This window comes from Antechinus flavipes, chromosome 3 (genome assembly GCF_016432865.1).
Source record: "Antechinus flavipes isolate AdamAnt ecotype Samford, QLD, Australia chromosome 3, AdamAnt_v2, whole genome shotgun sequence".
NCBI classification, from domain to species: Eukaryota; Metazoa; Chordata; class Mammalia; order Dasyuromorphia; family Dasyuridae; genus Antechinus; species Antechinus flavipes.
Window position 1 is genome coordinate 383,380,310 of NC_067400.1, and position 16,928 is coordinate 383,397,237.

At 34.1% G+C, this 16,928-nt stretch overlaps 1 protein-coding gene across 3 annotated transcripts in view; it reads left to right on the top strand.

The window, feature by feature from the left end:
• FTCDNL1 (formiminotransferase cyclodeaminase N-terminal like) overlaps nucleotides 1-16,928 on the top strand; it is a 106,424-nt gene that overhangs the window by 77,025 nt on the left and 12,471 nt on the right. For 2 of the 3 annotated variants that reach the window (XM_051985921.1, XM_051985920.1), the window contains one exon: nucleotides 15,966-16,151. The exons of the other annotated variant lie outside the window; for it this stretch is intronic. In XM_051985921.1, the coding sequence (XP_051841881.1) occupies nucleotides 15,966-16,151 (186 nt within the window). The remainder of the gene's footprint in view (nucleotides 1-15,965; nucleotides 16,152-16,928) is intronic. 3 annotated transcript variants of the gene reach the window in all.

The window sequence follows — 16,928 nt, forward strand, 5'->3', positions numbered from 1 at the left end:
TTCTAACATTTATCTTTCTTTGTAAACAGACATAGGGAACATACTTGAATGATCTCACATACAGGGAGTACATGTGAAGGTTCACACATACAGGAAACACATGTGGCCTGAGCACATGTAATGAAGCCACAAATATAGGAGCTTATGTGTGGAAAGGACACATGTGTGGTGGGGTGCATACTTCATATACTATAAAGCAGCCAATTTTTGGTGTTATTGTGCAGCTCTCTGCTCCCCTCTGGTGGTCACTGCATCTCAGCCTTTATGGGGCATCATGTCATCTGTTGGGAGCCTCCAGTGGTTTCTAGCTACATTTTTTGCTGAAGTACATTTGGCTACAGCTTATTCGGACTTGAGACACAGAAGGTAGTAAAACCCTCCCAGGAAAGGGAAGGTTAAACTCTTTTAGTCTATATAGCCCAAGGAGGCAATGACAACTAAACCCAATTAGATAATTAAAGAAAGCCAGGAGAAACTCTCAGTCTAAGATTAAATCCAATCTGGCTACATCTTCCTTTGTTGCTGGCTCAGAGTCCCTGCTTCCAGCCAACCATCTGACTTGGACTTAGAAAATTTCTTTTAACTTCCATCAAATCCCTAATTGTAAGAATGTATTCCTTCAGACTATTGCAAAGATGCCACCTAAAAATGCCTTAAGGGAGGTATGTGGAGCTGAGGCAATGATGATCCTGCTTGCCATAAAAATCTGGGACAAGACAACAAAGAGCTAAGTCAAATATCTGCCCTACATTATTTATTCTACATTCCTGCATTTATCATGCATACCTGCCAAGAAAAGGTTGCTGTTGTTTATTTAACATTTCAGTCAGTGATAAAACTGCAAGATCTTCTTATTAGATAAAATATATTACTTATAAAAAGAAAAAAAGTACAGGTACACATCTAAGTGCCTATTATGTGAGAATTAAAACCATGGAAATGAATGTACACAAAGTGTAGAGAAAGATGAGAAGAGATACAATGACAAAATCTTGGAGTACATTCAGTATTAAGTGATGAAAGGAGAGTGAAGAGCCCATGAAGTATAAGTTATTAAAAAGGTACAGAGAAAATACTACATAGTAGCCAAGGGAAAAGAAAGTATCAAGAAATAAAGGATGACCAGCAGTGTCAAGTGAGGGTTGAAAAAGTTAGGAATGAGAAATAAAATCATAGAATCCTAGACTGAGGACTGAAAAAAAATTAGGGAGAATCTAGTCCAATGTTATAAATGAAAAAACCAAGAACTTAAGTGACTTGCCTAATATTCTTTTTGACAAAAGTTGTAAATGGAAGATTGAAATCTGAATCTACAACCTCTGACTCTAAATCTAGAACTCTTTCCATGACACTATAGTGGCTTCTCCTTGTCATTGGAACTAGAAGAGTTTCAAAATCCTTTTTAGATTTAAATTCCATGGTCTTCTGGTTTGGTGAATAAGGAAGTTAATGATAACTTTACAAAGGTTAGCTTAAATTTTTGGTGAAGATGAAAATCATATTGTAAGGGTATGAGAAATAAGTGGTTGTTGAGAAAGTGTAGGAAAAGACATTTGTAAGCTATTCTACCCAAATGTTTTTCATAGAAAGAGAGAAAAATGATAGGAATAGCTTGAGGGAAATGTTGTCAATGGGTTTATATTTTTAAGATAGAAGATACCTGAGCTTGTTTTGTAGGCAATGTCAGGGAGGCAGGAAAGTTACGTGATAGGAGCATAATGGCAGAATCTACCAATATTTCCTCACGATGTTCTCAGTTTCTTTCATGCCTTTTGGTAGCCAATAAGAAATATATAAAAGCAGGGAGATTTAGCATCTCCTGTGTCTTCTAACTGTTCTTTATACTGTGATTGAGGGTTGACTATATTGACAGGAAGAAGACCAAAAGAACCAGGTGAGAATGGAATGCGTTTCCCGGTATAGCTGTATTTTTGTCCCTTATTGTTTGGGACACTGGGAGAGTCTTTTGGATTAGCCTTTATGTAAAGCTGCTTGAGGTCTTTGGCACAGAATAGATCAAAAGTCTAGATGATAATGACTCTATAGAAAGACATGTATGCTATTTTTAAACCAATAATCATTTATTTATTTTTACTATAATATTTTATTTCCCCCACAATTACTTATTAAAACAAATTTTAAACTTTTTTTAAAAAGGTTTTGAGTTCAAAATTCTATCCTTTTCTTCCTTCTTCCCTCCCTGAGAGGAAAGTAATCTGATATAATTTATGCATGTGCAATCATATAAAATATTTTCATATTAGTCATTTTGTACAAGAAGATTTGAATAGGAAGAAAGAAAGGAAGGAAGGAAGGAAGGAAGGAAGGAAGAAAGAAAGAAAGAAGAAAAAAGGAAGGAAGAAACAAAAGAGGAAAGGAAGAAAGGGAAAAAAATGATATGCTTCAGTCTATGTTCACATAATATCAGTTCTTTTTCTAAAGATAAATACTGTGCTTCATCATTAGTTCTTTGGAATTGTCTTAGATCATTGTATTGCTGAAAAATAGCTAAGTCAATTTATAATTCTTCATTATATAGTATTGCTGTTAACTGTTTAGAGCCTTCTCCTGGTTCTGCTCACTGTACTTTATATTAGTTCATATAAGTCTTTCCAAGTTTTTTTTCTGAAATCATTCTGCTTTTCGTTTCTTTTACTACAATAATATTTCATCACAAGCACACCACAGCTTGTTTAGCCATTCTCCAATTGATGGGCATTCCTTTTATTTCCAATTCTTAGCAGCTATAAATATTTTTGTACAAATAGATCCCCTCACTTTTAATGTTTTTGAAATATAAACCCAGCAGTGGTATTGCTGGATCAGTCTTCCAGTTTTCCCACATTTCCTCCAACCTTGATCATTTCCTTTTTTTGTCTCTTTAGCCAATTTGAAATGTACCTCAGAGTTGTTTTATTTGCATTTCTCTAATCAATATTGATTTAAAGCATTTTTCATATGATTAAAGATAGCTTTGGTTTCTTTGATTGAAAACTGCCTATTCACATCCTTTAACTATCCATCAATTGGAGAATGACATGTACTTGTAGCAATTTGACTCAGTTCTCTATCTATTTGAGAAAAGAGGCCTTTACCAAATATACCTATAAAGACTTCTCCCTCAGTTTTCTGCTTTCCTTTCCTTTCCTTAATTTCCTTTTAATTTAATGGTTTTGTTTGTGGAAAAAAAAATTTATTTTATATGAAGTTTTTATTTTATACAATCAAACATATATTTATATAATCAAAATTATCTATTTTACATTTTTTAATGCTCTATATAATTTCTTTGGTATTAAATTCTTTCACTATTTCACATTCTCTTAATTTGTTTATGGTATCACCATTTATGTGTAAATCTTGCACCCATTTTGACCTTATCTTGATACATGGTATGAGATGTTGGCCAAACTTACTTTCTGCCATACTATTTTCTATGCTCTTGGACACCTTCTAATCTTTTCTATATTCTTATAAGCATGCTTGTATCAAAAGTCAATAAATGCTGAGAGTTATTATTCATGTAACTGTGATGCTGTTGAAAGGAAAGAGGCCATAGAAGAGAGATTAAGAATTCATTCAAGGAGAGAGCAAGATTGATAGAGAACAGAATTATGGAAGAAGAGCGAAGCAATGATACATGTGGAGCAGTTAGTCTTCACCATTTGAAAGAAGCCATATTCTCTGTTACTGGAAAAAAGGGAAATAGAATGGGTTGGGACATTGTTTAGGAGGAAAATTTTACAACCGATGGCTTTAATCTTCTCATTAAAGTAAGAGGAATGGATGTCTTGAAAGTAAGAAGGGAATCATTGAAATTGTAGACTTCACGAGAATAGAGAAGAGAAAAGCCATGGTCCAAAATGTAGAGATCTAGTAGAAATAAATAAAAAAATTGTTACAAATCTGTGAGGACCCAGTTGAAATTAACTAATTTGAATTTATAGATAATTTAAAACGCATCATTTTGTGATTTCTTTTAGCAATGTTGGACCATTTAGAAACATAGCATAGTGAAATACAATAAAAAAATATTAAATAGCTTCTATATTTGTAGCATTATGCTGGACAATGAGGATACAAAAACAGTCCCCCCCCAAAAAAAAATGACAGTCTTTGAACTCCAGGAATTTGCATTTTACCAAGGATGATGCATTCTGCAAGAATGATGTAGGCAAATACCTGTACTACAAAGTAGAATGTGATTGGGACAAAGGAGAGAGAAATGCAGACCATGTGCTCTAGGTAAATAGAATGATAAATAAACTCTACTCTGGCAGTATGGAGGTGTAGAAATAAGAGAAGGCTTCATGGAAGAAATGATGCCTGTTTTCAACTTTGAGGGTTTCAGTAGGCAGAAATCAGGAAAGAGTATACTCTAGTATATTCTGTAATGGATGCCATGGAGGAGTATAAGTTGAAAACTGCTAAACACAACTGGGGAATATGTGATAAACTCATATGAATGTATTATAGACTTCATGAAGGAAAAGGAATAATATCTTGGCGCTTAGCAAGCAGCCCCTTATCCCCTAAATCTCAAAAGGACAAGTGGTTCAAAGACTGAGGAAAGTACAATGTAGAAACAGCTAAATATTGTATCAAGACTAGGTAGAAAAGGGAAGGAGGCCAGAATGAGAGAAGAGAGAGCTAAGTTCAGTGTCTTCCTCATAAGGAGGCTGAAGAAATGATTTGGGAGAAATTATGGAGGAAGTAGGAGAGGTAAGACAGTACACTATATACTCATTTATCCTTGTAAGATTTCCTCAAGGCCATGATCACATCAAATTTGTAAATTTATATCCTCCCTAGAATTCATAGCTGTAACATGTGGATTCATTTCCCCACTGTCCCTCCATTAATTAAGTACTCAATTGAAATTACCTTCTCTTAAGTTTTCAGAATGTCTCTAGGTATGTATATATGCATGGATGTACATATATATTTGTGTGTGTGAATATGTGCATATATGTATATATACATATATACATAAATACATATGTGTACATTTATATTTACCTCTTGTTAACAGGGTAGATGGAAACATGACTTACCAATGAAATTACTTGCCTGAGAAAGAAGCCTGTTCATTTTGAATCATAGACATTATCAGTTTATCTTTATTTGTATCTTTATTTGTATTTTAGAAGTAAAATGTGATAGAGTAAACAGTAGCACCCAGCATGGAGTGACAGTGTTTTGTTTTCTACTCTTAAATTGTATTCCACTCCCACAAGAAAAAACTAAACAGGAGAATGTGTCAGAAGAAAGGCAATTTAAGGAATAGCACTTAATCTCATTTTTCAGTTTAATGTTTCTGTTCTTTAATCATAAAGATCAGCTGCATTTTATTTTTTTTCCATTTCCTTAGAATAACATCCTCTTTTAGTCAACATACTTAACGTACTTCTCAATGATGTTCTAGCACAATAAATTTTCATATCTCATGTGTATGTACATATGGTAGAAATTTCTTTGAGTTCAAGTCATGTGGGGGAGGAATATTGCGGTTGCTTTGTTAATGCGGTGTTTGTGTTGGAGTGGTTAGGGCCCTGTGCTTTAACTCACAGTACGAGGCGTAATGAGATGGCTTTGATGGTAGTCATAGACTGGTGGGATGGTCACAGTTTCACACTTCAAAGCTGAGCATATGGGGTGAATACTGGTTAGCTTTGTACTCTATGAGGATGGTTGGGGGGGCCATACTTAACAGCTCTGTTTAATGAAGACATTGGGAAAAGTAAGGCTTTATCTTTTGAAAAATTTTGACAATCAAAGAGAGAAATTTTCCTCTTGCCCCCCACATTGCAAGCTAAAAAATGTCATATAATTTTCCAGATTAAAAAGTATGGCTATATTCTTAATATTTTTAATGTTCAGTCTCCAAACTTTCAAAGTTTGAAACTGATTAAAGTTTCAACTGTCATATTGCTTAAACTATCTTCTAGTATTGCTCTTTTTTGAAGTCTTGTAACAAAGTAGAATGAAAGTTTAATTTAGGCTTAAGAATAACAGATGCTCAAATTGTGCTTTAAGGTTTGCAAAGGCTCTAACATGTGTTATTACTTTTGATCCTCAAAAATGGGTATTATGGATATCTTTAGACCCATTTTATAGATCATAAAATTGAGGCTTAGAGTTATTCAAGGTCACATCGCTATTAAGTGTCTGAGATGTGATTCACATTCAGATCTTCTGTATTGTAAATCCAATCCTTTATTTATGAATCATGCTCCTCCTTGGATATATAGGTGATTGTCTGCACAGTCTGTTTTATTTAAAAAAATAAAAACAGGAAAAACATATGCAGATTGTTTCATTGTTTTTGTGTTGTTTTACATTCCCATGGTCAAATATTAATTCTATACTATGGTTAACTAATAGATGTTAGAATGTGTTCACATGCCCAAAGAACTGGTCAGTAGACTTCCCAGAAATGTTACAAACTTTTCCTTTCTGTTATATTCTTTTTGTTTATTTCTTAAGGGGAAATTTACATTTATAGAATTTTGTAGTATATGTACTCTAGGCTTGTGTTTAATTGTCCTTATAAGCAAAGAAGCAGCAGCATGCCCAAAAAATTATCAAACTGTGCATACCCTTTGATCCAGCAGTGTTTCTATTGGGCTTATATCCCAAAGAAATACTAAAGAAGGGAAAGGGACCTGTATGTGCCAAAATGTTTGTAGCAGCCCTGTTTGTAGTGGCTAGAAACTGGAAAATGAATGGATGCCCAACAATTGGAGAATGGCTGGGTAAATTGTGGTATATGAATATTATGGAATATTATTGTTCTGTAAGAAATGACCAGCAGGATGAATACAGAGAAGACTGGCGAGACATACATGAACTGATGCTAAGTGAAATGAGCAGAACCAGGAGATCATTATATACTTCGACAACGATATTGTATGAGGACATATTTTGATGGAAGTGGATTTCTTTGACAAAGAGACCTGAGTTTCAATTGATAAATGACGGACAAAAGCAGCTACACCCAAAGAAAGAACACTGGGAAACGAATGTGAACTATCTGCATTTTTGTTTTTCTTCCCGGGTTATTTATGCCTTCTGAATCCAATTCTCCCTATGCAACAAGAGAACTGTTCGGTTCTGCAAACATATATTGTATCTAGGATATACTGCAACATATCCAACATATAAAGGACTGCTTGCCATCTAGGGGAGGGAGTGGAGGGAGGGAGGGAAAAAAAATCGGAACAGAAACGAGTGTCAATATAAAGTAATTATTAAATAAAAATTTTTTTAAAAAAAAAAGAACCTAATTTGATAGGAAGAGGGAAGAGAGTAACAATGGTAAAGTGTATGGGTATGTGTGGGTATATGTTTGCATATGTGTTTGTGTGCACTTCTGCATATTTTAAAATGTTTCATTGATGGTTTTTGTACTTTACATTCATATTACTTTCTAATTTATCAGTCTCCCATATGATCTTATTCTGTATCAGAAGTCAAGAAAAACAAATCATTCCAACAAAAGAATCTAATATCATATGTAACCTCCCAGCTTATAGTCCACCATGCCAAAAGCAAGAGAGATAATGGATGTTTCATCATTAGTCCTCTAAACCATGATTTACTTCATCTGAATTCTGATGTCTTTTTGTGTTTTTTCATTTATATTATTGTGCCAATTGTTCTCTTTGTTCTACTTTTTTATTCTGTATTGGTTCATACAAGTAATACTTGGTCCTCTGAATTCCTCATATTTATAGTTTCTTATAGCACATTAATATCATATAATATTTATATACTACATTTTATGTAATTATTCCATATTTAAGGTACGCTAACTTTATTTCTATTTTTTTGTTTGTTTTTGTTTTTGTTTTTGGTTAGTTTTCTGCTACCACAAAAAATGCTGCTACAAATATGTTGCTGTATATGTGTATTTCCTCCCCAGGCTATTCTTAGAATTTATGTTTATAGATTATCACCTAGTGGGTAACTTGGGTTCAAGGATCTATTTGGGTCTGCACCCCAAAAACTACAGATTTGATAATCCTCTTATTCCAAATGGTGGGTTTACCCTTTGATATTCAGCCACAGGACAAAATTAACTCAAGCAAAGGCATTTATTGAAATGATACAATCAGGGTTTTTAACCTGGGATTCATGGGCCCTCATGGAAGTCCATGGAAAGCTCTCAAGAGGTCTTTGAATTTTTAAAAAAATATTTTGATGATCATATTTCACCCTAAATTATTTCCTTTATATTTCTATGTATCTTATTTTTTGCACTTAAAAATTATTCTGAAAAGGGATCCATGGGCTTCACCAAAGTACAAGGATTCACAATACAATGAACGAATAAATTTTTAAAAAGTAAATATTAAGTGCTTCATATGAGCAAAGTACTATGCTAAAAGCTAGGGATACAAATTGAAAAGTAAGATAGCTCTTGCTCTCAAGAAGCACATATTATAGTTGAGAATACAAAACATATGGAAGGTTTCAGCTACAAGTCAGATGGAATGGTCTCATGATCTTTGATAAAATGTTAATTTCTGATGTTAAACAATTTGACAGTGCCAGGGACTTGAAATAAGAGATTTCTTTTCTGAGTCTTCATTCACTGTGGCCATAGCATTTCATCTTTTAAGCAGTATCTTCACTCTAGGTATAATGCTGTCCAATCTTGCAGCCAGCTCAAATATGCCTAATGACTGGCACTAAAATCAACTAAAAGGCTGGCTTCAAGGATGACACTGTCCAGAGAATTCCAGATCTTTCCTGCTCTATGCCCAAGAGATCCATACAAGTGACTGCATTCTCCAAAAGCACCACAAGGGAAAAAGTGAAAGATCAATCCCTCACAGCTGACTCTTACTATGTGATTTGTCCTTGAACATGATCTATCTCCCATCTGTTGTATTCATCAGGTGGTGATATATCAAGTAAATCAAGGAACCTTTTTCAATTTGATTAACAAATAGGAATAGCCCACATTCTGTTATGTTGAACTGGTCATTTAGGAAACTTCTAATTTGTTGTCAGGAATCTGTTGTTTAGGAAAAGTCCCAAATATCTTCTTTACAAAAGGACTATCACATTTTTTAAACTAGTGGAAGAATTCCTATCAGATTACAGAAACTAAGAAAGAATTAGATCTCAGTAAACAAAGTCATTCAACATTTTATACATAAAAAAATCATAAAGGCACTTTGTAACCTGAAATCCTGTAGTTTTTGCCTTTAAAAATACCACATTATGATGAATGTGGAAGGGATGTGGGAAACTGGGACACAAATACATTGTTGGTGGAATTGGGGACTAATCCAAGCATTCTGGAGAGCAATTTGGAACTCTGCCCAAAGAATTATCAAACTGCACAGATCCTTTGATCTAACAGTGTCTCTACTTGGCCTGTATCTCAAAGAGATCATAAAAAGGAACCTATGTGTGCAAAAATGTAGCAGCCTTTTTTGTAGTAGCAAGAAACTGGAAACTGAGTGGGTACCCATCAGCAGGAGAGTAGGTGAATAAGTTATAGTATATGAATGTTATGGAATATCATTGTTCTATAAGAAATGATCAGCAAGATGATTTCAGAGAGGCCTAAAATGAGTAAAAACAGGAGATTACTGTACATAGCAATGGCAAGATTATATGATGATCAATTCTGATGGCTGTAGTAGCTCTTTTTAACAGCCAGTTTCAATGGTCTTGAGATGAAGAGAGCTATCTGTACCCAGAGAGAGGACTGTAGGAACTGAGTGTGGATCACAACACAATATTTTCACTCTTTTTGTTGTTGTTTGCTTGCATTTTGTTTTCTTTATTATTAATATTTTTTATTTTTGATCTGATTTTTCTTGTGCAGCATGATAAATGTGAAAATATGTATAGAAGAATTACACATGTTTAACATATATTGGATTACTTGTTATCTACAGGAGGCAATAGGGGGAAGGGAGGGAAAAATTTGGAACACAAGGTTTTGCAAAGGTGAATGTTGAAAATTATCTATACATATGTTTTGAAAATAAAAAGCTTTAATAAAAAATAAAAACACCAGACTATGTTATCTTTTGGAGTAGAGGCTTTTAACCATTTCTATATCATGGACCCCTTTACAATCTGTTGAAACTTATAAGCCCCTTTTCAGAAGAATATTTTTAAATCCATAAAATAAAACACAGAAGAAATAAAGGAAACCAATTATTATGAAATTTAGTTAACAAAAGATATATTTTTTAAGTTACTGGATCCTACATTAAAACCCCTACTTTATAACAAGATTCAGATTGAGTCTTGGCTTTCCTAAAATTTCAGGTCTAGTACCCTTATTGTTTTGAAAGATGTGATGCATTTCTTTCTATGAGTATGAGGCAAAAGGAGTAAAAAAAATCTTGATCTGTACCTAAGAGCAAAAGAATGCTATAGTTTTCTTTGAGCATCATCAAAGATCTGGGGAATAAGGCTAGAGACAGCTCTTGGGAACCACAGATACTCTCAGGATGCCAGAGGAAACAGGATTTGTTTTGCTTCTTCCCAGGGGAAAAGAGATGAGCAGTAGATGATTGTACTTGCCTTTTGGCTATCCGTATTGGCCGGCGTAGGGCTGTTAAACAGAACTGAACTTAACATTTTATGTTCCTTGTGCTGTCACAGTACCATTCCAATGGTTTAAGAAAAAAAAGTAAAAGTTTCATCCTGTTCCTGCCAACAGCTCCAAATATTTCTGAGAGAAAACAAAAACAGAAAGGAAAAGAATGGTATTAAGTGATGCTCCAGACACAAAATGCACATTAGTGTGAGACAGGCACATATAATCAATTAAGCTGATTTTTAAACACAATCCATTTGTACTACTTTTATTACTGTAAATTCCCTATAAAACACTATATTGCAACCACAGTCATGTCTGGTATACATTTGTAGAAAAACACTTGTGATAACAATATCAAGCTAAAACTGTTACACAAACAAGCCTTTCATTTCAAACTAGTCTCTTCTTTCTGAAAAGGAGAAATTGCCAAGCTCATTACATAAATATCTAAAGTTGGAACAGAATAACATTATAAAATAAATGAGTATGAGTGGATAAAGAAAAATCATTTTGAGGGGAGCTGAGGCTAGCCAATTGGCTATATGGGATGTTATCTTCAAAGTCTCAGGCAATGCAAGCAAAGTCTCAGCCTGGTAAAAATATAGCTGGAGAGAGAAAGAGGCTGCTCAGTCCTGACAATAATGGTGAGGCATATGGAAATAGAATCATAGGATTATAGATCAAGAACTAAAATGAATCTTAGAAGCTCTTTATTTTAGGGATAAGGAACTGTAGACCCAGGGAAGGAAGGTTAAATGATTTTCCCAATGTCACATTTATTTACTGTATATCAAAGGTAGAATTTGAAATTAGTTCTCTGAATTTGGAGTCAGTGTTTTTTCTATTGTAACAAATCTGCTGTATATGGAGAAAAAAGAAAAAATGATAATCATTATCTTCATAACAATCTAGATGGCTGTAGAAGTTTGCCCTTTTATTGTTTCCTATTTATGTGAGGATATGTTCCTTCTTTTGAGCAAGATGAATTGATTCATTAGACATTTGAAGCCTCTTCATAATATGGACTGATTTGGGTACCTTGTTTATACCTATTTGTTTCAGTTTCCTCATCTATAAAAATGAGTTGGAGAAGGAAATGGCAAACCATCCCAGTATCATTGCCATAAAGATTTCAAATGGGGTCACAAAGAGTCAGAAAGGATTGAAATAACTGAATGAAACAATACTATACAGTGGCTTTGGGGTATTAAGATGTGAGCCCATTATTCCTGAGAAAGCCAGCTAAGGTAAAACAAGAATCAAAAAAATCTATTAAATGGCTACTTTTTTGGAGATATATAATATACTGAGGATAGCTTTGGACCCAAATTTTGTTTTGTTAATACTCTTTATTTTATCAGCAAAGTTTGATCCTATTCCCCATAGCATCTTTTTCAAACCTTTTCATTCCTCCTAAAATCTTTCATAGATTTCTTTCTGCCACACTTTCAGCTGAGAATATTGCCTTATATTTCACTGCAAAAAATGAAGCCATTTGTTAAGAACTCCCTCTTCTTCCATTTTCTTCCTCTCACATCTTTCAGATGCTTTCATTCACTGGATAATATATAGAAAAATCATATAATCCTGTATAGACTATTTCATACCCTGATCTTCCAAAAGGTACTGAAACTAAACTTTGTTTAGGCATCTAGCAGGTACAGTGGATAGAGCACTGCACCTGGAGTCAATAAAACCTGTATTTAAATCTGACCTCAGGGTGAGCCTAGGCAAGTCACTTAATATTTGTTTGCCTTAGTTTCCTTATCTGTAAAGTAGGGATAATACCCTACCTCACAGGTTGCTGTGAAGAACTTGTAAAGTACTTAGCCCAATGCCTGGAATATAGAAAGCATTATATAAATGCTATTTATTGTTGCATTATTTTCTAAATCATCTTCCCTAATTACACTGTGAGCTCTTTGAATGTAGGGCCTATTTTTGCCTTTATATTTCCAGTGCTTAGAAGAGTGTTTGGCACATTGTAAGTGCTTAATAAATGTTTATTGTCTTAGTACATATGCACAGTTTGAATGAAGGCAAAAACTGAAAAACTGGAAAAGTACTTAGAGAATCAGTGTTTATCCCTAAATTCCCAAAAGTTTAGTCTCACTCAATCTTTTAATTTTCTATGACCAACTATAATAAAATGTATATATACATTAGAGAGAACTACAGTCATTGGTTAATTTTAGACAGATTGGATGAACTTTTGCTGTATAGAATGATAGAATTTAGAGCTGAAAAGAGCCTAAGAGACCAATCAGTCTAATCTCTCATTTCATATGTAATGTATGTCCAGGTTCATCATTGCAAATTCTTTGACCTGGATTTTCCTGTTGATACCACATTAAAGATGATTGATTAATCCATAACCATATTGTTCACATATGCATGATTAATCAGCCAATACACAATCATTTTATGTATGATTAATCAGTCATCTTTAATGTGGTATCAACAGGAACAGAGTGCTTCTACTGTCTCCCCTATCCAATCCATCCTTCATGAAGTCAAATTGATATTCCCTAAGCACAAACTGACCATATTACTTCCCAGCTGACAAAAGCTCACAAGGTTTCTTGTCTCCAGGATAAAATAAAAAGTCTTCAATCTAGTATTTAAAGCCTCTTTTGTTACCTGGTCCCACCTGACCTTTGCAAGCTTAATTCATATTACTTTGCTTCATGAACTGCCTGTTCTCCAAATGTGCCATTTGTTATTCCATCCACAGGACACACTACTGTATCTCCCACCTCTGGTCCTTTGCACAGGCTGACCTCCTTACCTGTAGTACAGTCCCTCTTCAGAGTCACTTAATAAAAATCCTAACTTCTTTCAGCTTCAGCTCAGGTGCCACCTCTTGTACAAGGCTTACCCTGATCTCAGCAATTGCTTGTGTCCTTGCTCCTGGAATGACTGTATTTACTGCATATATGCTTTACATTTATTTAGCTATGTGCATATTGTTTCCCTTTTTCCCTCTCCCCAACACAATTCAGGTCCTTGGGGTCAGGGACTCTCATTTTTATCTTTTTATTCTCACTGCTTGATATAATTTCTGGCAAATAGTGACCATGAACAGATTCTACATCCCAATAAATGGTAGTAGACAGCAGTTTATAGAGCACAACAGCCAAAGACAGACAGATATCCCTTCAGAGACACGATGCCCAACAGGAAGCAAAACCATTACAGCAAGCAGAAAGTATCAAAGGCAGTATAATGACATCTCCATAGTCTCTCCTTATCCTTCTTCATTCTCCACTTAGTTGTTAAATGATATTCCTGAAGTATGACTGATTATGTTACCCCAATGGTTTCTTATAATCTCAAAATAAACTATAAATTATAATCTATATAACCTTCCCTTTATAAATATTTCTTATCACTTAATTTGCCATGTTTTAGTAACTGTCTTTTACTTTGAAGTCTTTCCTGAGGCTATCATAGAAAGGAAATGTAAATGGCAATTCTTAAATTCTGTGATTTGTTCTTATTTTTTAAAGGAGGGCTCTGTCGGGGCTCAGGGTCATAGTTTTGAGTAGGCTTTGTCCAACAGAAAAACTGAAACTTGAGATAGGTTTTTAGAGGTCTATATATGAAAGTGGCACATAGCTAAATATTTTAAAAATCATAGTCCATTTTAAATCACATATTAAGTAGTTCGTGTCATATAAATTAGATAATACTAATTATTTTTCAGATTCAATTTGATTTTTATTCAACAACTATTATATCCAACACACAGTGTTAGATGCAAGGGATACAAACTAAAAAAAAATTGGAAACATTATCTTTCCTCAAAGCCTTCTGTTTTATTAGGGATTGGGCTCTGGGGGGGAAGGGAGGGGGAGGAAGAAAAATACATAGATAAGTAAATGTAGAATGTATACAAAGCAAATGTTTGAAGAGGAAGCACTAATAAGTGTGTGTGTGTGTGTGTGTGTGTGTGTGTGTGTGTGTGTGTGTGTGTGAAAGAGACACGGACACAGAGGCAGAAACAAAGACAAGAGACACAAGAGAGGGACAGAGGAGAAGGGAAGGGAGAGGGAGAGGGAGAGAAAGATCAGGAAAAAAAACCTTGTGTAGTTTATAGTATTTGAGTTGATATAAATGGAGCCAGGGACTTCAGGAGATAGAAATGAGGATCTAGGAACTTCAGGAGATAGAAATGAGGAGGTCTTACATTTTAGTGAAAAATAGTGCAAAGCTAAAGAATCAAGGGTTGTGTCATATGAAAGGAATAGCAAATAAGCCAATTTAGCTAGGATATAAAATGTATGAAGAATGAAACAAGTCTGGAATGATAGTTTCAACTCTAAACTTTAGATTTGATTGTAATAGACTTTAAATATCTTGTTGAGAAGTTTAAATCTTTTCCCAGAGGCAATAGGAAAACCATTGGAATTTCATGTGGGATCTAATCTGGACTTTGGGGATATCAATTTGGCAACAATATGGAAGTGGATTATAAGGGAGAGAAGGTGGAGCAGGTGGAACAATTAAGAACTTACTGAGAAATATAGTTTAAGTAAGAAGTAACAAGAAGGTCTTTGTATCTCCAGCACTTTACTCGCAGAGTACTTTGCATATAGTAAATGCTCAAAAAACACTTGTTGAATTGAGATATATTTGGGGAGATAATTGTATGAATTGGAAGAAGGAGTAAATGCAAGAAATAGCATAAAAATAGAATCAACAAAAGTTGACATGTCTAAGGGAGACTAAAAATATCAAGGATGAGGTTGAATTCATGAATCGGTGTTACTGGAAAGAACGGTATGCCCTCAACAAAAATAAGCTTTTTTTCAAGGGTCAGTGAGTTTGAAGTAAAAGAGAATAAATTCTGTTTTATTTATATTACTAAATTTAGGTTGTCTAAGGGATATTCAGGAGCAGAAATGTTTGGGCCACAGATTGGTGATATGGGACTATATTTCAAAAAAGAGATGAGGGATGAATATGTAGATTTTCAAATTATTTGCATAGTGGTAATACTTGAGCCCATGAAGATAAGATTATTAAAATAGAGTATACTTAAAGAAGAGAAGCTCTCAAATAATCCTAGTCTACACTAATTCCTATAAAGTGCAATGTTGATCATCATCCATCAAAGAAGATTGAAGAAGCAATCAGATAGGAATATCAAAAGAGAGCAGTGTCATGAAAACTCAGGAAAGAAAATGCACAAATCAAAATGTATATAATTGTATTTCTGTATAATAGGTAGTGAATTCTGGATCTTTTGTACAAAATTAAGTTGTAAAATGAACTTCAAAGTAAAATGACATGGAAGTATGCTTTCCAAATATGAATAAAAATATGGGACATTTTAAAAGATTTTGATTTTTGTTATTTTTTCTTCTTGACTTCTTCCCTTTCTTCTTAGGCTTAGCTGAAAAGCTAACAACTCATGTGCCTGGTTGTAGTGTGTTTCTTTTTGGGGAAGCTGACCACCCAAAGAAACGAAGTCTTGTCCAGAGACGGAAGCAGCTTGGCTGGTTCTCAAGGAGGGATTTCAGCTCTCTTAAACCTGATATAGGAATTATGCCTGAGAAAAGATGTGGCTTAACAGGTAGAAGTATCATTTTTTTTCTGTCTGATAGCATAAAAAGGATCAATTTTATTTATTTAGCAGGGGGAGAAGAGTGTTACATTCGTTCTCTGAAAGCCAGACAAGTTTAGAGATAGTTTATAAGTTATCCCTCCAAAAAGTTTTCCTAGTGAAGGAATTTAGATAAGCTCTATGTTGGAGACATGGTCAGTGATAGCTTGGCAAAATTCCTCTCTAAGTCTTGATCTTCTTCTTCTTTTTTTTTTTTTTAATAATTTTTTATTGATAGAACGCATGCCAGGGTAATTTTTTACAGCATTATCCCTTGCATTCATTTCTGTTCCAATTTTTTCCCTCCCTCCCTCCACCCCTTCCCCCCAGATGGCAAGAGTCCTTTACATGTTGAATGGGTTGCAGTATATCCTAGATACAATATATGTGTGCAGAACCAAACAGTTTTCTTGTTGCACAGGGAGAATTGAATTCAGAAGGTATAAATAACCCGGGAGGAAAAACATAAATACAAGCAGTTTATATTCATTTCCAGTGTTCTTTCTCTGGGTGTAGCTGCTTCTGTCCAAGGTCTTGATCTTCTTATCCTTAAAAAAAATTAAATCAGCGAATGGTTTGTGTATCTTATTGTGTTTTTCTTTTAAACAGTTCTAACAATATTTTAAAAAATTATTTCTGGAGTTACTTTTATTTTTCAAAATTCCTATTTTTGAACGTATTTGGTAATTACTTTTGTTGTTATTGTAATTTTTCAAGATATAAGTTCAATTAAATAATTTTTTCTTT